The sequence below is a fragment of the Aythya fuligula genome, chromosome Z (genome assembly GCF_009819795.1).
Source record: "Aythya fuligula isolate bAytFul2 chromosome Z, bAytFul2.pri, whole genome shotgun sequence".
Taxonomy (NCBI): Eukaryota; Metazoa; Chordata; class Aves; order Anseriformes; family Anatidae; genus Aythya; species Aythya fuligula.
In genome coordinates, this window is record NC_045593.1 from 36,779,717 (window position 1) to 36,801,012 (window position 21,296).

Below are 21,296 nucleotides of genomic sequence, written 5' to 3' on the forward strand. Positions count from 1 at the left end.
GCAGTTTTCCACCCCACCTCTGTCTTACTGGGAATAAAATACAGATGTGCCTTCCTCTACCAGTATGGTAGAGCAGTGCTTTCAATGAGGGGAGTCAAAAGAGTCATGCTGCAGTCCAACTTATGCCCTATTAAGTATGCCAAGACTGGTTGTAGGTGCTTTGTATTTTTAAAGTGTAAACTATTGGGTTTAGGTTGGGTGATGGCTATTTGAATTGTCTATTACCAAATATTGGTATAAAGTCACTTTCACATATCTTTGCTGTGGGTGTTGTCTGGATGTTGTCATCGTGCCATGGACATCATAGAAAGGTGTCATAGAAATGAATGGCTTTCTATTGCCTATTTCCATGAGCAATGTTATCCACTGAAAAGCATTTATGTCTACTGCTCTGTAGCTCTACTTGCAAAAAAAATGAATTTGTTTAGCCTCAGTCTGTGTACTGTTACAACAAAATATAACACAGGCCTAACAAAAATGTTTGCTTTTAGTTATCAGTAGAATGAAATTAAATGATACAAAAAGCTGCAGAATTTGAAAATATCTTTGTGGTTGAAGTAAAAGATCTTTGACTTGTGTCTATATGTTCAACTTGAATGCATATTTAACATCAATTTTCCTATTCTATTCTAAAGTTAAAATGTTGGGTTGATACCAACACGGATTCTGAGTACAGTTTCAGAGCCTGCCAATATCCATCCCAAAGTCTGGAGAGTTCTATAAATGCTGAAAAATGCTTCATAAAAAAAATATTAATTAATTAATTAATTAACAACAACAACAAAAAAAACTCACTTCTCTAGGAAGAAATTTTAAACATGAAAATTTTTGAGGATTTTATGCTTTATTCGATAAGACCATCAAGAAATATCTTTTTTTTCCAAGTATGCTGTGACTTTCATCAGTGGAAACCCTTCAGTACTTGATAATTCAACATTTCTAAAAAGGCAATGTATTTTCTTAGCAGACATGAAACAGAATCTAAACAGTGGATGCTACAGAGTCTGTGGTAGGTGTTTAGTCACCAATCTGAATTAGTCACTGAATTAGTCACCGATCTAGGTCATGTAAAATATATTTGTGTCTTGGAGACAATGCAGTATGAAGTAACTGAGATGAGGCTGATTAAACATTAAGCTGTATTATTTTAAGTCCATAAATGAGATTCTGAAGACATGTTGGTGACAGAAGAAATTACTACAGATGGTATTTTTTTTCACTGCTGACAAGCAACTCAAAACCTAGCAAAAATAGTAATCTATGAGCAAATAGGGAATCCAGCCAAAATCTTTCTATACAAAAGTGGATAATGAAGTATCTACTTTCAAGAAAAGCAGCTATGCCAAATTGTGACACACAAATAATAGAATTATTGAGAAGAGGATTTTTGCTTTCTAGAGAAGGACATTAAAAGGTGAAATGAAAAGGTGAGATGATGGATCTATGTTGGAATTTTTATTTTTAAAATTAGTTACCTGGCCTATTCCTAAAAAAGGAAAAAAAAAAAAAAAAAAAAAAAAAAAAAAAGATTAACAGCAAACAAATTATGATTTTTTGTGTTTTACATGTTATAATATTAAGAAAGCTCTTTTCTCAACCTGAAGGTGACTGAAGCATTTCTAAAAGCATTTTTTTTAATGTGCATGCATATTTGATGTTGGACTGACTGATCAGCCCATATACTGTATTAGCACACATGCAAGCAGTATACACATAGTTTTAACTATTATGTGCTGGTATAACTGGGCCAAATTCTGAAGCTCTAATGAATTCCATGTAGAGACTGAGTAAGTCAGTGCTAAAACAAATTTATGCATGATATTGATTCATGCTGAAAGAAGTTTTGTAAATAAATAAATTTTCTGGGTGCTACCATTGTTAGCAGCAGCTAACTAGAAATCTGCCCTGCTAAGTGGTAAAAATTAAAAGAACCTTAAACTCAGAAGTGCGGAAGAGATTCTTCTAAGCACTCTTTTTGTGGTTGGTGGGTAGAGGATTTTTGTTTTCTTTTGTTTTTTGAGTGTGGGTGCGGTTTTGATTTTTTTGTTGTTGTTGTTTGCTTTGGTTTTGTGGGGTTTTTTGTTTTCTTTTTTGCTATGCAAGCAAAGATGCAATTTAAAGATGATTAATGTTTGTTTTGTAAATATGCATTTTACTAGGCACTTGCAAAATTCCTTTGACGTAAGACAGCTCTCTCCTTTAATTATTAATTATTATTATTCTTACTTTAAAAGGGTCAAAAAAAGAAATTCAGCTCAATCTTTTTCTATAATATATTTTGATGGGTGGCCCTAATGTGGTTTGTTTTAGACAGCTACCACCCACAGTGTTTTGAAGGAATTCTTCTTCTCCTTTTAAGCCCATGAGACAACAGTTTTCAGTCAAGGGGATGAGGGAAAGGAACTCATCAATTCCAGTATCTGAAAGCAGTCTTTTTTAGCAAGTGTTTGACAGGCATACCCCTCCCTTACTTTCACCCTGGAGGCCAATGACAGCCCCAGCTAAGAATTTTACGTAGAACAGCTGCTGAAAGTTTCTGATGAGAAAAATAATTTGTCTTTAGGTTTTATCATCAGTTTCAGCTAAAAAATTTAAGAGAGGAACACTAACAATGAAATACACCATGCAGAAAATGAGGATACATGAACATGAACTGATGGAGTTACGCCACCATAAAAATTGTTTATGAACAGAAACATCAGAGTGTTAAGACTGTATTCATCCCATCTAACTGTGGGCAGTGCACTGAGATCACAGTCAGCTCTTCCTATTGGCAGAGATTGTTGACTCAGCCCAAAGAGGAGCTGAGTATTCTTTTTTGTCTTCACTGACTACTAGGGGAGCAACAAAACTAAGTTTGCACAAACTGCCTAGTAATCTAAGAATCTGGAGTCTATTTCAAGCTCTGATACTCAGCCGATGAGACACTTCACTTCTTTCTGCCCAGCTTCAGCAGGTTTTATGACTTTTATATGCAATGTCTTTTTCTTTGCTGTTGCTGCTTCTGCTTTGCAGAACTGGGAGGCAGAAGATAGGCTAGTCATTTGACGACATCACATAGGACCTGACAAAGCAAAGGAATAGGTTTTACTTGCCATAGACAGATGTTCTAGATGCGGGGAAATCATTCTCTAATACACATAGCAACATCAGCAGAAATGGGAATTAGATTAAAATATAGTTTAAATAACCACTTACAGTCACTATGTAAGACTTTGAACTTCGTAATAGACTTTCAAATATAACCTTAAATGAACTTTAAAAATAAATAAACAAATTAAAGATCACCTTAATCTGTAAAAATCCTAGTAAATATATTCATACTCACACCAACTAAGAGACCTCTATCTCCTTCTTTCTGCTTTACTCCAGGATGCTTCTTCAGCCTGATGACTCCTTGCAGATTCTAGCGCCTGTGGAGGCTGATGTGGGTTTCTATGCTTGCAATGCATCTAATGCTCTGGGATCTGATTCTGTGTCCATTGCAGTCACTCTAGCAGGTAATGGTTCACTGTCTGTGATTGCACAATGGTGCCTGCCACTTTTGTGTTTCTGGATAGAAATAGTCTGCAGGATAACAGCTGGATCTGGAAGGTGGTTGAGGAAGGTGGTTTGACAGAGGTACAAGTCAGTGAAAGTTCAGGGAATGTGTTTTGGAAAGCCCTGAGGCATAGCCCAATTTTCACAGACGGTTCATGACATTTGTGTCTTTAGGCAAGTGATCAGTACTTTTTCTCACTTGCTAAAACTGAAACGCACTCTCAAGAAACTGCATATGCTCATTATTCTCACTTATGGGCAGTGCAGTTCAAGCTCTCCAATTTGTATGCCTTGTTTTAAAACTATTGCTGGTCTTTTCAAATCTGACAGACTGATCCAAGAACTTACTTGACTGAAAGTTTAAAAAGTCTACAAAATACCAGAGATGAAGAACTAGTCCCATGTATGACCAGGCTCTGTATTGTGTTTGATCCACTATGACACCTGCATAGCTGGCACTCTCCATCACTGTCAAACAGAGGTTCAGAATATATTAACTTCTATACTTGTATTTCTCTAGTAACAGTTCAGTTCTACAGCAGACTAAATATACTTTGTAAGTTTAGATTTCAGTTACAAAGAAATCACACCCAAATGTAACTCAAGGAAAATCAGAAGTGACGCATGAATCCAGCTTCTTTAAAGTAGATTGGTAGGCAGAGTCAGCAGGCTCACAACCACATCTGGATTAACAGGAGAGGCACTCAACAGCAAACATGAATGAGAGACAATTGGGTAAAGACAAAGGAAGAGAAGGGAGTTACAGTTAAGGACTGTGACAAGACAGAGAGGTTTTGGAGAAGTGGGATCCTACTTATTACAAAGCTAAAAGGAGACACACCTGACACCTAAGGATGTGGTTTAGTGGGTGACATTGGTAGTAGGGAGATGGTTGGACCAGATGACCTTGAAGGTCCCTTCCAACCTTTATGATTCTATGATCAGGAATGCTAGAAAACTTATTGATTGTTCAGACCTCTCCATTTCACTGTTCCCACTGAAGAATGTGAAAGCATTTGAGTGGTTCCAATGTGCAGGCCATGACAATCACCTGTATCCATGTATGTTTAGAGGGAGAAATAGTTGTTAATGAGCTTGATTTTTGTTGTTGTTGTTAGCAAATAGAGAATCTGGGGCCAGAAAAGCATAAAGACAATATAAGTATGCATCAATGGCCAGAAGTGAAGCTCTCGTGAACAACACACCAACAAGAAGGAGACCTTGTCTGCCCCATAGAAAAAGAACATCTGAATCTTGCAGGGTAGAAAAGGAAGAGCTACTTACCACATGTGGACAACCCAGGTAGTGATCCTTTTTGCACTACTGTAGGTCAGGATATCTTAGCTGAAGCCAGAATAGCAGGGCAATGGTGCTGCTGCTAAAGCACTGTAGTGTTTTACAAGGAGCAACTCCACAGTAAACTGCTTGTGTCGCACCAATAAGAAACTGAAGATGAAGACAAAAAATAGTCAGTCAAAACTGCTATCCTGTCCATGTTGCTCCAGTCATTTTAAAAATAGTAGTCTTTGCACAAGGTAATTTTTGGAGACAAGTTCATGTGAAGCTATAGAAAAATAACCTGGACATTATGTATATACAGAATCACAGAATCATAGAATGGCTTGGGTTGGAAGGGACCTTAAAGATCATCTATTTCTAACCCCCCTGTCATGGCCAGGGACACCTCCCACCAGACCAGGTTGCCCAACGCCCCATCCAGCCTGGTCTTGAACACTTCCAGGGAGGGGGCATCCACAGCTTCTCTGGGCAGCCTGTGCCAGTGCCTCACTACCCTCTTAGGAAAGAATTTCCTCCTTACATCTAATCTAAAACTCTCCTCTCTTAGTTTAAAGCTTTTCCCCCTTGTGCTATCACTCCATTCCCTGACAAAGAGTCCCTCTCCCACTTTCTTGTTGGCCCCCTTTAGGTACTGGCAGGCTGTTATAAGGTCTCCCTGTAGCCTTCTCTTCTCCAAGCTGAACAACCCCAATTCCCTCAGCCTGTCTTCATAAGAGAGATGCTCCAGCCCTCTGATCATCTTCATGACCATCCTCTGGACTCATTGTAATAGATCCATGTTCTTTTTGTGCAGGGGAGGACAGAGCTGAATGCAGGACTCCAGGTGGGATATCAGAATAGCAGAGCAGAGGGGGAGCATCACCTCCCTTGACCTGCTGGCAACACTGCTTTTGATGAAGCCCATGATACAGTTGGCTGTCTGGGCTGCAGGCACACACGGTGCTGGCTCATGTTGAGCTTTTTGTAAACGATCTGCCCCAGGGTGCTTTGACATTATTTACATGAGGATCTGTTCCATGACCTTTCCAGGCACAGAGGTGAGGCTCACTGGTCTGTAGTTCCCCAGGTCCTCATTTCTGCCCTTTTTAAAAAATGAAGTGATATTTCCCCTTTTCCAGTCACTGGAGATTTCACCTGACTGCCATGACTTTTGAAATAAAATGGAGAGAGGCTTGGCAACTCCATCAGCCAGTTCCCTCAGGACTCTGGGATGCATGTCATCAGGTCCCATGGACTTGTACCTGTTCAATTTCATGAGGAGGTCTCAAACCTGCTCTTCACTTACAGTGGGAGGGACTTTGCTCCCCCAGCCCTCACCTACGGGTTCAGGGAAACAAGAGATGTGGGAAGCCTGACCACCAGTGAAGACTGAAGCAAAGAATCAAAGAATCACAGAATTTCTAGGTTGGAAGAGACCTCAAGATCATCGAGTCCAACCTCTGACCTAACACCAACAGTCGTCCACTAAACCATATCCCTAAGCTCTACATCTAAACGTCTTTTAAAGACTTCCAGGGATGGTGACTCCACCACTTCCCTGGGCAGCCTGTTCCAACGCCTAACAACCCTTTCGGTAAAGAAGTTCTTCCTAACATCCAACCTAAAACTCCCCTGGCTCAACTTAAGCCCATTCCCCCTCGTCCTGTCACCAGGCACATGGGAGAACAGACCAACCCCCACCTCGCTACAGCCTCCCTTGAGGTACCTATAGAGAGCGATAAGGTCTCCCCTGAGCCTCCTTTTCTCCAGACTGAACAAGCCCAGCTCCCTCAGCCGCTCCTCATAGGACTTGTTCTCCAGACCCCTCACCAGCTTCGTCGCCCTTCTCTGCACCCGCTCAAGCACCTCGATGTCCTTCTTGTAGCGAGGGGTCCAAAACTGAACACAGTACTCGAGGTGCGGCCTCACCAGAGCTGAGTACAGGGGGACGATCACTTCCCTAGCCCTGCTGGTCACACTGTTTCTGATACAAGCCAGGATGCTGTTGGCCTTCTTGGCCACCTGAGCACACTGCTGGCTCATATTCAGCCGACTATCCACCATCACTCCCAGGTCCTTCTCTGCGTGGCAGCTCTCCAACCATTCCTCTACTAGCCTGTAGCTCTGCTTGGGGTTACTGCGCCCCAGGTGCAGGACCTGGCACTTGGCCTTGTTGAACTTCATGCAGTTGACCTCAGCCCATCGGTGCAGCCTATCCAGATCCTCCTGCAGAGCCTTCCTACCCTCAAGCAGATCGACACACGCACCTAACTTGGTATCATCTGCGAACTTACTGAGGGTGCACTCAATGCCCTCATCCAGATCATCAATTAAGATATTAAAGAGGACTGGCCCCAGCACAGAGCCCTGGGGGACGCCACTAGTGACTGGCCTCCAACTGGATTTGACTCCATTCACCACGACTCTTTGGGCCCGGCTATCCAGCTGTCGTGGTTTAACCCAGCTGGCAGCTAAATACCACGCAGCCGTTCGCTCACCCTCCCCCCTCCCTCTCTGGGACGGGGGAGAGAAATGGAAAGTGAAGCCCGTGAGTTGACATAAAGACAGTTTAATAAGACAGGAAAATAATAATAACAAAATAATAATAACAATAATAACAATAATGTTACAATGGTGATAATAGGAAAATAATAATAATATGTACAAACAAGTGATGCACAATGCAATTGCTCACCACCCGCTGACCGATGCCCAGCCTAACCCCGAGCAGTCCGGCCCCCTCCCCCCGGCTAGCCACCCCTATATATTGTTTAGCATGACGTCAGATGGTATGGAATACCCCTTTGGCTAGTTTGGGTCACCTGTCCTGGGTCTGTCCCCTCCCAGCTCTTACTGCACCGCCAGCCTGCCTGTTGGCAGGACAGAGCAAAAGTCTGAGGTGTCCTTGGCTTGGTATAAGCACTGCTCTGCAACAATTAAAACATCGGGGTGTTATCAGCACTCTTCTCATCCTAAGCCAAAACACAGCATTCCACCAGCTACTAGGAAAAAAATTAATTCTGTTCTAACTGAAACCAGGACACCAGCCAGTTTCTAACCCAATGAAGCGTGTTGCTGAGCACCTCAGAGAGAGCCCTCTGCTCATCTGTCAGGAGGCACACACTCTCCTTGGCCTTCTTTTCTGGTCCAAGAACCCATAGAATCCCCTCTTGTTATTTTTTGTATCCCTCAAAATGCTTAGTTCCATCTCTGCCTTGGTTTTTCTGATCCCATCCCTGCACATCCAGACAGTATCTCTGTACTCTTCCCAGGCCACATGTCATTGCTTCAACTGCCTGTGCATTTACTTCTTGCACCTCAGTTTGACAGGATAATAGTCATTTGTCTGTACTTGGTAGTCTGTTGGTAACACCCATAATGCAAGCCCCTGGTAAACAACAGACTTCTCTCAAGAGTAGATCCAGCAGGCAGTTGGATCAGCGCCTCTGTACGTCTCAGGAGAAAGACTCCTACAACTATCACTCATCTTCTTTTCCTAGTTGCATTGGTTGTTATGCAGGGAGCAGACTGGGCTGTCTTACTCAGCTCCACTCATCCAGCAATGAAAATTCCCTTTTCAGTCTGCAGAGGGGTGAAGCAGTTCTGTAAGGGCACCTCAGGCCTTGGGGGAAGATTTTTGCTCCTGCTGGTCCTTGTTGTTGCCAGCTTCTGCTCTCCTTCTTTATTGGGCCCCCTCCCTTCAGCGAGTGCAGGTGAGAGAGTTTCAGGCTCTTTGGCAATGGGCTGCAGGTCCACTGCAGACTGTGCTAGATCCAGCTAACTCCTCCTCAGCCTCCCTGATGATACACAGCCTTCTCACTGTCTCCTGCTGCTGTGGCAGAGGAAGACAAATAGCTTTTCTACATGTATTATAATTGTCAAAGCTGTAGTTTAACTTTCTTAGATGAATTAATATTCATGCATCCCAGACTTGAGCTGAACTCTGCTTAAGAGCTGCTATACATTTTCATCTCCCATCCAAGGTAAAGAGCTGAACATCTTATAAAATTAGGCCATAAACATCAAAATGAGATACTGAATAGTTTTTGGAACAAAACACAAATGTTTTGGCATAATGGGAATACTTTTTCAAAGAAAAATTGGAAAGCTGAGACCACCTTTAGATGAATCAGGACTGGGGCTGAAACCTTAGTTTGTTGAAGAATGTACTGATTAGTTTAGCACATGCATGGAAGAATAGCGGTGGACTGTATTTCCATTTTTCTCAATAGTTTGATACTCTTTTATTGGTTAAGCAGCTAACAGACTTTTAATCTTTTGATGAGATTGTGGAACGCAATCAGGAAAAAAAAAAGAAAAAAGGCTGAAGGATAACTGGAGAATAACTGGAGAATTTTTCTTCCTTTATGGTTTAGACATCAAAAGTTTTGGAAATATTTCAGCAATAAAATGTAATATTTTACTTTACTATTCTTAATCATTAAAGGCACAGAAAGTAAAATATGTACGTATATATATATATATTGATATGACAGGAATTCCAAGTGAAAAGCATCTTTTAAAAGTCCTGGAACTATGGCTCTATGGAAAAAATATATATATATACTTTAGGCTGAATTAAACTTTCAGGACTCTGTCTGATATTGAAACCAAATTCTTTTCCTCACCTCCAGCTTTTCTTCCTTGCTTACCTCCAAATTAATGGATAAATGAAACCTGGGGGAGACATTAGCATTAAACCTCCAACTTCTAGAGTCAAATGAAAACTTTTGATCCCATTTTGTATCTGATCATCTATTTAAAAGGGGGAAAATGTGTTTCTAGATTTTTGGATAAAGATGAATTTGAAAATACAGCACTGAGACAAAAATAGCACAGCCCCGCACAATTTAAAACAATGTTGTCATGCTGTTCCCCTTCTGCCAACATCCTTCCTGCAAAGCATTTTGGATGGGAGAGAGGGTTGCCTTAACACAAGTATGCCACCTCTGCTACTTCATTCCCCTCTCTTAGAGATAAGCCTGGGTATCTCTTGAGTTTTGTGTCATATTGTGGCATGCCTTTACAGTGCACCTACAGTATAAGCTGTATAAGTCTTCTAGAGTCATTGATGGCGTCACCATAGCTAACTCCACACAGACAGGCACAACAGCAAGGCAACACCTTGACCCACTTGTTCACAGTTACCAGTGTCAGAAGCACAATGAAAACAATCTGAAATGTTTTTTGCAGGTGAAGCAGGTATCTTTCTTAGAGATATACAATGCATAAAATTGTTACTACAGGCTTTAGATAGAGCAAACTGGTAATTTGATGGAGAAGATCTTGCTTGTCTTCTTATACCAACCATTATGATAAAACTTTTTGGTTTTTTTTTTGGTCAAGTCTTCCCAGTGCCATTGGTTCCACCATAGGTTAAAGTAAATATGATTGATGTATAGAAATAATTTTGATGTTGCTCCAAAAATCCGGCACTGCTAATGTGTGTGTAGCCATCACCCAGGCTTCTTTGTGCTGTGTTTGGCCTTTGGCAAAGGGTGGTGTTTTGGGTACAGTATTAGGCAAACATCACGCTGCAGTTCCAATTGTACTGCTGTTTATTGATTCAGCTGGTTCTCATGTGTCCACATGTCTTTAATGCTGTTCTGCCTCTGCACTAAGTACCCTTTTTTTTCATTTTTTCTCTCGACAGCTTTTCCCATAGAATGCAGTGCCATTATAATATTATAAAGAGCAGATGGTCACATACTTCTGTGTTTTCCCTTATCCACCTGCCCTATATAGCTACCTTCATATGGAGTATACAAGTCCAGCTGTCCTGTGTGAGTCAAGTGTGCAAGGTCTGATAAACTCTTGTGCTTCTTTTATACAGGAAAGCCACTAATAAAGGCATCAAGAGCTACTGTTATCAACACTGAGTTGTCTGCTGTCACTGTTGATATTGGAAGCACGGTGAAAACAATCCAGAGAGCAAATGTTACCATTAACTGCCAGGTTGCAGGTGAGAAATGACTTGGTCTTCCATACCACAATTTCGGCTATGAATTTCTGTGGAGTTGTTTGCTAAATCAGTGTCTCCAGGTACAGCAGCTGCGTGAAACCACAAGTTCTTCCTAATCCTCAGATGAAATTCTTTGCTTTCATTAATTTTTAGCATAGAAATTGTCCTCCTTTTATCAATCCCACCAAGTGTAGGGACTTAAGAAAATTGGTCTGAGATGGAATGACAAGTATCTTTGTTGGAGATACACAGTGTATTGAGGATACAACTCAATTGTTGGGGGTGTAAGGTGAGAATATAGAAGCATGATCTGACTCATTTCCTCAGCGATGGGACTCTCCAAGTACATTTCAGTTAGCTACTTCTTTTCTTGCCAAATTCCTTCTTTTTTTTTTTTTCAAGTGAAGGACATAATAATATAGTCCTTTCCTGATTTGTTTTGTTTTGGTTTTCCTTCAATTTAGAGTGCAAGAATTCAGAGTAATCCCACTGAAACAGGCTTTTCCCTGAAACTTTTTCCAACCAGAGACTGAATGCCCCTCACTATTAGAATGGCAGTTTGCCTCTTTTCAATGGTGACCAAAAAAGACTGACCTTACCTGTCTGTAGCTGTCTTGACCTGTTAGTGGTAATGGTATTGGGATGAAAAGGTGGAGAAAGAGAGAGCGAGAGATGGGAAATCTCTAAAGAAACAAGGACAGATCTTTTATTCACAGAATCACAGAATTGCCTAGGTTGGAAGAGACCTCCAAGATCACCTAGTCCAACCTCTGACCTAACACTAACCAGTCCTCCACTAAACCACATCACTAAGCTCTACAAGACCTCCAGGGATGGTGACTTAACCACTTCCCTGGGCAGCCCATTCCAATGCCTAACAACCCTTTCGGTAAAGAAGTTTTTCCTAATATCCAACCTAAACTTTCATTAAACTTTCATGCATAGTAGAGAGGGGAAAGGAGGAGAAGGGAGTGGCTTGCAAAACCCAAAGTGAGCCGTTTTAAGTGTTACACAAATATCTGTGGAGGCTTGTAGGAAGTCTCTTGCTTTAGCTTCTTATCTCTAGCAGCTACTTCAGATGATTGCAAATAAGCATCTGCACTACAAACATAGAAATGTCCCTCTTTCCTTAAACTTCCTGCTCACTTTAAACACAATGGTTGTGAGTTTTCCTTGTTCAAGTGCTGCCAACCACACCCCTATCAAGTTTGCACTACTTGGTCATCTCTCTAGCAAAGCGTGCATGATAGCTGTGCAAACACTAGGCTGGGATATCAACGTATTAATTATTCTCAGTGCGATTAATGAAAGAAAAGTACAATATCTAGAGGTTCACGAAGGAATAAGTGCAACAATCCTGTTGTCCACTCTTCACACTTTTATTGCAACCAGACTGATACTCAATGCTTTTCAAGGAAGAAGTAGATAGAAACGTTATGGTCATTAAGCCCATATATATTCCCACACATACAAAGTGGAAGAGGTTAGCTGGCTTCCTCAAAGTCAGGGTGTTCATGTCAAAGCTAAGAATAGAACCTGTGTTTCCTGTCTTCCTGTTGTGTATCTAGTTTTTTAACAATTAACATAATTCCTAGTCATCAGTATATCAATAGCCATCAGTATGATTCATGATGATAGTTTATATATAAAGAACTTTTTGTCAGTCTTTTCTCTCTGATAACCAGGGACAGAGACCATGACACAATGCAAGAGAGCAGCACATAGGTGCGCCATGGGAGATTCAGACTGGACATTAGGAAAAATGTTTAACTGTGATGGTATGTCTCTAGTGGACCAGACTTCCTAGAGAGATAGTTGATGCCCTGTACCTGTCAGTGGCCAAGAGGCATTTGGGTAATGCCCTCAATAACACGATTTAACTTTTGGTTAGCCCTGAAGTGGTCAGGTAGTTCAACTTGACAATCTCTGTAGAGCTACAGAGTCAGCAGGACAGCAGAATAAGTACTTATATGATAAATACTAAATGTAAGGGTCAGTTACATTTTCTAACGCTGCTCTTGTGGGCAAGGGACGGAAATATACACTTGCTGCCAACAGGTGTTGATAAGCCTGAAGAAGGTTCCTTAAAAAGAAGAGAGAATGAAATTTCCAGACCTTAGGAAATAATTTTATATTGCTATTTAACTTATGAAAAGCATAAGTATTGTTAAAGTCTGTGTTCAGGACTGAAATGTAAAGATGTTACTTGTAAGTCAAGGGAAGGCAGAATCATCTGAGTATATTACAGTTTAATTGGCCTCTGATATGAATTATCTCAGACTTAATTCTTGAGGAAAAAGGTGCTGTGCTTTTCTTCAAGCTTGAAAAATCAGTCTCATTTAACTTGACATGACTTTGCTATTCTGTCTATGGAGGTGAAAGGATATTTTTAAAACATAGGAAATTGTGGTCAAGCCCAGACTTCTCCAAAACTGAGCCTAAAGAAACTCCCTTCCAGAATCACTTGGCAACTCTGCAGAGCCTATGGCTTCCAGCTAGAGAATCTTCTCCAATTTTAAGAAAGCAAACAGACTTTTTCGTGTGGGCAATTCGAATGCTCTAGGCACTTTCACTTCCAAATGGGATGTGGGAGCAATTTGGATCACATCAGTAACACTAGGAAGGTTTTTGTTGACTTCAACACTTAAAGTATGGAGATATTCATTAGGATACATTAGGATTAGAAGATTTGATCAGCAAGGCCCAGGTTGTTATTGGCAATGCAATTAGATGTGAAAGGAGGAATCTATATTAAAAATCTGATTCATAGAGCATTTCTCCATGGTATCCTTTAAGGCATAAAACTTCTAACAGAGGCCCCTGTCTGCAAAGTGTCATGTACCATTAACCACTGTTGAATCAGAATAGATTTGAAAGAGTGACTTAAAATACATAACCATCCTTCCCTATGTCTCTTTCCTTGTGTATCCTTCTCCTTCTGATATCAGATTTTTCAGCTGTCCTAAGCATTTCTTTCTTCTGTGTTTCATCTGTATGCTGGAGGTTGCAGTTTTCTAGTTCTTGCCTTGCTTTGTGACTCATTTGTTCCTCAACTGTGCCAGATTCTGATATATGTCAGAATATTGTGGCACAGAAAACAAGTAATCACTGCTAGATTCTTGCATTGTTATGCTTCCTTTCCCGAAAAACTCCTGTTTTAGCAAAATCATCTTGATTGGTGCGCACAGTTCTGCTTGTTACATACAAGCAAAGGTAACCTTTGTTGTGATAGATGCCTGCACAGTGATGGAGGGGAAAGCTGAAGAAAAATAAATATTGAGTAACTATTCACTGCCTAAAGTTTTGTCTGCCCAGCAAAGTGAGGTTTGTTTCCAGCTGGCAGTTCTCAGACTTTCAGTCTCTGTGATTGTTTCTGCAAAGCGAACACATTCAGCCTTCTGTCCTCTCTCATTCACCATTATCCAACAAAACTGATTGAAATGCTCTTGCTACCCCTTGTGGCAATGCTGTGCAATAATGCATTTGCTCATGCCTGTGCTGTCTGCCTCCTATTTTTGTCTTGAAATACTTTAGGTCTATATGTGTCAGTAAAGGTCAAAGCATAATAGAAAATGAGTCTGTTGCTCCCTGACACATACAACACTTATTATCTTCCCTAAGACAAGCTGTAGGAAAAGCTGTAAGGTTTGGTTTCAAAACATCTCATTTTAGAGTAGAAACTTCACATAAAAGGCAGAGGAAGAAGTCCCTTTTTAAACTAGCAGCCAGAGAAATGGTTTTGTAGGGATGCTGGACATCTTGCAGGTATAATGCTTTCATAGACTGAACACAAATACAGTGAACCTTACCTTGCTGTAATAAACCAACAACAACTCCTTGTTGGTTCTTCTAGTGAAGTGAATACAAGAAGAACCTACCTTCCTGGAGTAAGCTTCTAAGAGCAGCTCTCTGCAATGAGCAAATTATTTTTCTGTCTGCCTGTCTGTATTTATTAATTTTAAGTCCCTGTTCCTGGGAACTGAGATTATACGAGATCCTCAGTTTTCATTACCCCTTCACCTAATTCTTTACTTCTCTCAGCATTCCTCATCCCCCCTATTCTCACACTGTTTCCACTGACCTATTGTCAAGAAGAACTTGAAAGCTCTACCCATGTCTTCCTATTCAAAGGAAAGAAAGAAGAACCTTACTGGGAATGGAAGAAATCTCAGTTTTATAATTTTATAAGCCTATTATTGTTTATTTCTGAGGTACCTATTGCTTCCATGCCTAAGTAGGACAATAGCCATAATATGAAAATCTGTGCACTGTAACTAATTTAAACTGCAAGAAAGAACTGATCATCCCTTGACTAGTGTGACACTGAGAGGAAAAGTTCTGGTATGTGTGTGTACAATCTCAGGGACTACAGAACTGGAAAAGTCTCCATTTTCTCTCATCTCTCCAGAACTCACCTCTCATACTTCCTTTCCTTGCAAAGGAACCACAATAAACACACAGGCTTGAAAAACTTAAGGGTTGGGGTTGTTTGCTATCCTGTGGTTGTTGGAACTCCCTTGAGGACTCTGCCTGGATAATCTGGAAAAAATCAAAGTGAGCTTTTAAGTGGTGGTCGGCCCACCCATGCCACACAGGTCAAAGAGTAGCAGCCAGATGGAGAGCTGTGTACAGGTCATGTCCCAGCTGGGAGTTCAAAAACAGGCCAATAACCCATGCTTTAAGAAAAAAGAAAAAAAAAAGTTGAGGTATGGAAACATAAGCAAAGGTAAGCATTTGGAAAACAGCATCACAGACAAAAACAATTGGTACTCTCAGTATGCCATGAAGGTTTCAGATTAGTATGTATTACTAACTACCAAACATGAGAAAAATCTTACAGTCTTTTACAGACTATTTTCTTCTAATTTATGAATGTGGATAAGACTCTCTGCCCTCACAGACCTTCCTGGCTGCCAAGCTCAGATGTACTCATTCCAGATGTCTTGGCAAAGTCAACAGGTAATTCTGGAAGAGGTGGAAAAAAAGGGCAAAATACTTTGATGTGGAAGAATAGGGAAAACCCTTTCCCACTTCCATCTGCACATGCTTAGTGAGGAAACTACAATCAACCAGTCACTATAAATACAGACAAATGGGTGGTCATTCTTAGTGAGCACAGCCAGAGGTATTTCTAGTGACAGGATCACAAAACAGACAAATAGAGTGGCTTTTCTTTTATAATGTGGATATACAACTCATGAAGTAGTGGCAGTGGGCAGAGGAACATGTTGCTGTGAAATAAGTCAGGGAAAGATTTAGGTGAGAAACACATGCTTAAGAATAGTTGCCCAAAAACATTCCTTTAAACACAAGGAAACTGGACATTCATGCAAAAGTGGTTAACTGGTACCCACTTACAGAGGATACAGCAACTGGGATATTGTACACTCCGTCAGTTACCAGGATTAGGTATGTACTGCTCTTTACAGTAGCACATAGTAACTGTTTCTCCCAGGCACAACTCCATAGATCTATCCCATCTATTAAAGCTTCCAGTACTGTTCACATAAACCAATGGTTTAGTAGTCAGTGACACTGAATTGCCTGATACAACACGCATTTAAATTGAACTAAATATCAGTATATCAAGGAAATGCTCTTTACTGCAAGAGCAGCAGTCTTGATAGCTACAGATGAGAGCCTCTTTCTACAAGAGGGCACCAAACAGAGAGGGACCTTAGATCAAAGCACATGAAAGGAAGCAATTTCTCCTGTAGTGGGTTATGAATCTATAACAACGTGTTGTATGAACACTCCTGGCTAGATCAGTGAAACTGCTTTTCTGAAGATGTAAATGCCAATTATTTGCCTACATTCAGAAAATAAGATTGGATGAATTCATAGAAAGGAAATCCATGGAGGCTTCCTAAATGCACAGAAACTACTTCTGGCTTAGGAAGTTCCTAAGCTGAACATGGGAGGATGCTGGGAGAGTGTTAGCAGGAAGCATTGTATATGTTTGTCTTTTTCTTACTCTTCCTGAGGCACCAGCTTATGACTGCTGCTGGAGACAGCATACTAAACTAGGTTAACCATCATTCTGATCCCATATAGACTTGCTCTTAAGAGTGATGATTTCACTGTTCTCTTGTACAACCTTAGGGTATAAAAAGGAAGACTTCAGTTGCATTTTAATTCTGCTTTGCCTCAGAGGTATCTAAGAAATACAAGGTAGACAGTCTGAAGGAGTTGACTTAACAGTTCTGAACTGAAAAAAAAAAAAAAAAAATGTTACTTGAAAGTCATGTTAAAAGCTTGTTTTAATTTTTCTGTCTTAAACATTTTGTCTGCAGCTACTGTGACACTGTTCAGCAACTACTATATCTTACGTGTGTTATATGTTGTCAATGTTTTTCCAGGTGTTCCTGAAGCAGAAGTTACTTGGTTTAAAAATAAGGTGAAGCTATCCTCTGCTCACCACCTGCATGATGGGTTGCTGCTAATTGCGAATGTTTCTCTGGCAGATCAGGGTTTATACTCCTGCAAGGCAGCCAATCTTCGTGGGGAGGTAACTGAAAGCTCCCAGCTGTTTGTTCTTGGTAAGTTCAGGGTATTTTTCATTTGAAGCCACAGGAATATGGCCGATGGCACAATTAGCCTTCAGAATTAGTCAGAGAACATGGAGAGAGTGAATGACATACAGACAAAATGTTTGAACCCAGGGACAGCCCCTCCCAGTCTTGACATATCCAATTTCACTCTTTCAGACCTACTGGCTAAGAAAAACATTTATTAACAATTTCTTAAAGTGGCTCTCTTGAGATGAGATTGATGCCATTTTTTTCCCTGTGAAGTGCTCTGCTTCTGCTTGGCAGTCTTCCTGGTACATGGCTGTGTGGTACTGACCCATTTCATATCAAGCAGGTGCATAAACACAGTGCACTTTCAAAAAAACACTTCCCAAGTTCGGTGAAGTTTACTTTTTCTTGGGTTTCCAAATAACAGGCAGAAAGCCTGTCTGGGTGATTTAAAAAGACAATGTCAGTTGTGAAATATGGGTGGAAGTGTTACCTGTGGGAAAGGGTTTTCCTTTCTGAGCAACTCACCTCTATTATTTCTCCCTGCCTGGAAGATGAATGATCCAACCAGACTATGTAAATGCTTTAGTACATTTGATAGTGAAGTGTCAAATTTTGAAACCTAGTCCATGCTATTGGTACAAAATCACTAAAGCAGCCACTACAGCTCTCATTTTTCATTACTGGAGTGAGCATAGGTCTTATGGATGATAGAGCTTCCAGAGGAAGTTTTAAAGTGAGATTTCTTACAGTTTCACAGCATTCTAACAGCATTCACATGATTCCCCTATGAATCCCGACTGGCTCTAGAAACTGAGTTGAAAAAAAATCTGCAATAAATATCAGCTGGGTTTCAGGCTGTACATCAGAACTCCCACAAGATTTTTAGATGCTTTTCTGACCTCTAAAAATGGCTTATTTTTTAAAGATTCAAAGTTACTGTGGGTTATATAAGCTTTTTCTTTTAGGCAAATCACATTTTTAGTTTCTTGGTGGAAATAAATAGTACAAGCATCCATGTACTTCTGGTGTTGAATATGCTGAGCAGCAGAAATATTGCTCGGTTTGTGCTGTGATCTTATCGAAAAGTGATGAGGCCACCATTCACTTAAATCAAATATTCTATAATTTCCACAACAAAAAGAATTGGGAATGATAGGCAATGCAATCTTTTTTTTAAATAGTTTTACTGTTATAAAGGACTAAATCATGCAGTTCTCAGTGTAGACTGATCCTCTTGAGCTCTTTGAGCTCTTAGTCCTTTGTAGCTCTGCCTAAGTATACCACAAGATTTGACAGGGTTATAACCATATTTAATCATGGCATGATTCAGTCTGTAGCAGACGTGAAAAGTTTTCGAGTGACTGCCATGGACATTTGATTAGGCTGCTATGCTGTATAAATTTGCCCTTTATCTCTTGATACCACATACTTTCAGTACATAAAAAATGATCAACCTATAATGCCATGGTAGCCTTCAGACATAATTTCTTTTATTTTGTAGTCATACTTATCTAGATGTTATTTTAATACTTCCTCTAGTGTCTTACCTAATATCAAATAAAGCACACCTTTAGTAATTTCCTGAAGCTGCTTAGAGTGCCCCTTTGAAATTATAATGTTGCAGCATGGCCAGTAACGCAGTAGCAGGTAGTGGTGTGGTTTTTTTAAGTCCCTGAGGTATTTTCTGCTATAGTATTGCTAATCACTTCAGTTTCCCAATCTGTTACTAGAGCCTCCGCGACCCGTTCCTCACCTAGAAGACTTCACAGCAGTGCTTTTCAGCACTGGGACCAGACTTCCTTCAGTGCTGACTTCTCCTTCAGGAACAAAAATGGCCATCAGTCCAGGGAGCTCTGCTCTCATAGGTAAGTCAAGTGTCTTATGATTTTTTTATTTTTTTTTAGATTAAAGAGGTTTCTTTACATTACAGGCTTACATTATCTACACACAGAGCACTGGAACAGTCTTTTGGCCATCATAATAATTGTTAAATTGTTTTCAGAACTTGGAAACTCTTTTTTATTCATTAAGAAAGAAAGAAAAAAATAGTCCTCTTATTAGTGTTACACCCCAATGCTGTAGGCAAAGGTCTCCATTGTGCCACACTTCATAACACCCTGTAATAAGCAATCTGTGACCTAAAAGGCTGGCAATGTCTTTCAACACAAGACATGGAAAACTGGCGAGTCAGTTGATCTAAGAGAAGAAATGCTTATGGATATGTTTTTCTATTTCTTCTGCATTTGTGTTCTAGTCTTCCCATATGTCTGCTAATCCATATTGTATGTAATCCTTCTCCAAGGCAGTTTCTTGTTTTCCCTATCCCTCTAGCCTTGCTTTTTCTCTTACAAGGTTTCTTTTAATCCTGTTCATTTCACTTTTCTTTGTTATATCACACAACCAATGTGTGCAGAAAGCAATATAAGGAAATAATCTCCAATTAAATGTTATCCCTGTCTTCACTATTTTATTCTGCCTTCCATATAGCTTTCTCTTTTCTACAGTCCAAGTTCTGTTAGAGGCTGCAAACTCTTCTCATATCTGTGAACGTGATTTGTCTACAAAGAGAATCTTACCCTTTTTTAAAGTTCAGGGCATGTTTATTTTAAATTTCATTTTTTCACACTGATCTTCAGCTTCTAATTACTATCAGGCTCAGATAGGCAAACAGCTTCTCCAACATTCTTGGTATTGCATATGGAGAAATCTCACCAGGTTTTGCAGTTTCAGAACAATCTTTTACCTTTTCAGAGGTAAGAATCTGAAACTTTCATTGAAGGGTCTGTAGCTGTCTGGTTGTTTAAAGTTCTGGTCTCTGTATTTTCCATTATTTTTAACATTTACTAGCAATTTTAGGACTTTCTTTTCACAATGGGGGCTATCTATTTACGTTTTTAGTTTTGCAGTGTTTACTTTACCCTAGTGTTAACATCTGTGTACATTTGCAATAGCTTTCAGCATGCAGCTCTGGATTACATTTCTGCTTGCACAAAAACTGCAGTGAAATAGCCCTTGTTGTGGGGAATATCTGAAGGTATTTATTAGTATCAAATAAATCATTTTGAGTAGGTTTTATTGTATTCACTATTGTTAAGACTGGGTCATGCTCATGTTTCATCCATTTCCTCTCACTTTTCCAGAGAGAGGTATTTATGTTGCAGGGATATTTGACTGTTTGAAAATAGCAATCAAATAGAAAAGGGTGTTCTTCCCTGCCTGTGTATAACCTCTAAACTAATTTTATTTGACCATGTTGCCCTGTACTTTGCCCTTCCACTTCAGGGGTAAAAATCTCTATGAATCTCAATAGCAAAATAACAAAGCAGATTCCTTCTTGACACAACTCCCTCCACTTCACTCAAGTTTTACTGACCTGAGTTTGAGGCCTACATTACTAAAACCCGAGGAAAGCTCCTGAGAGATTTTTCCCAATGAAAAAATCAGCATGGGATGGGCTAGGAATCAATTTGTAAGCTACAGATTTACAAATTGTGTGCTTTGTCAAGTAATATCATCAAAACAAATATAGAAAGTATACATACATTGCCTGAATACATTGTCTGTAGCTGTCCTAAAGAATCTGGTTTCATTCACAAAGAGAACCATTACTGAAAAAAATAAGACTCAAGTCACCTATTTTTAAATCTACATCTAGATTATAGTGTACTCATATCAGTATAAATCGCAGTTACAGATTCTGTGTTTTCTCCCATACTTAGTCTCCCCACAGCCTTCCAGTATAGTGGGCGAGTTTATCACAGACCTCTGGAAGTTGTGGTGTAACCCTGCAAGCAGCTAAGGATCACACAGTTGTTCACCCACTCTCCCACTACAACAGTGGGATGGGGGAGATAATCAGTTAAAAAAAAAAAAAACTTGTAGTTGAGATAAAGGCAAATTAATACCAAATAAAAAGGGAGAAGGAAGGAAGGAAGGAAGGAAGGGAGGAAGGAAGGAAGGAAGGAAGGAAGGAAGGAAGGAAGGAAGGAAGGAAG

At 40.1% G+C, this 21,296-nt stretch overlaps 1 protein-coding gene across 3 annotated transcripts in view; it reads left to right on the forward strand.

Annotated features, from left to right (window-relative positions):
* ADAMTSL1 (ADAMTS like 1) overlaps positions 1-21,296 on the forward strand; it is a 194,545-nt gene that overhangs the window by 151,603 nt on the left and 21,646 nt on the right. For all 3 annotated transcript variants that reach the window (XM_032206478.1, XM_032206480.1, XM_032206481.1), the window contains 4 exons: positions 3,373-3,500; positions 10,652-10,780; positions 17,140-17,319; positions 19,032-19,166. In XM_032206478.1, the coding sequence (XP_032062369.1) occupies positions 3,373-3,500; positions 10,652-10,780; positions 17,140-17,319; positions 19,032-19,166 (572 nt within the window). The remainder of the gene's footprint in view (positions 1-3,372; positions 3,501-10,651; positions 10,781-17,139; positions 17,320-19,031; positions 19,167-21,296) is intronic.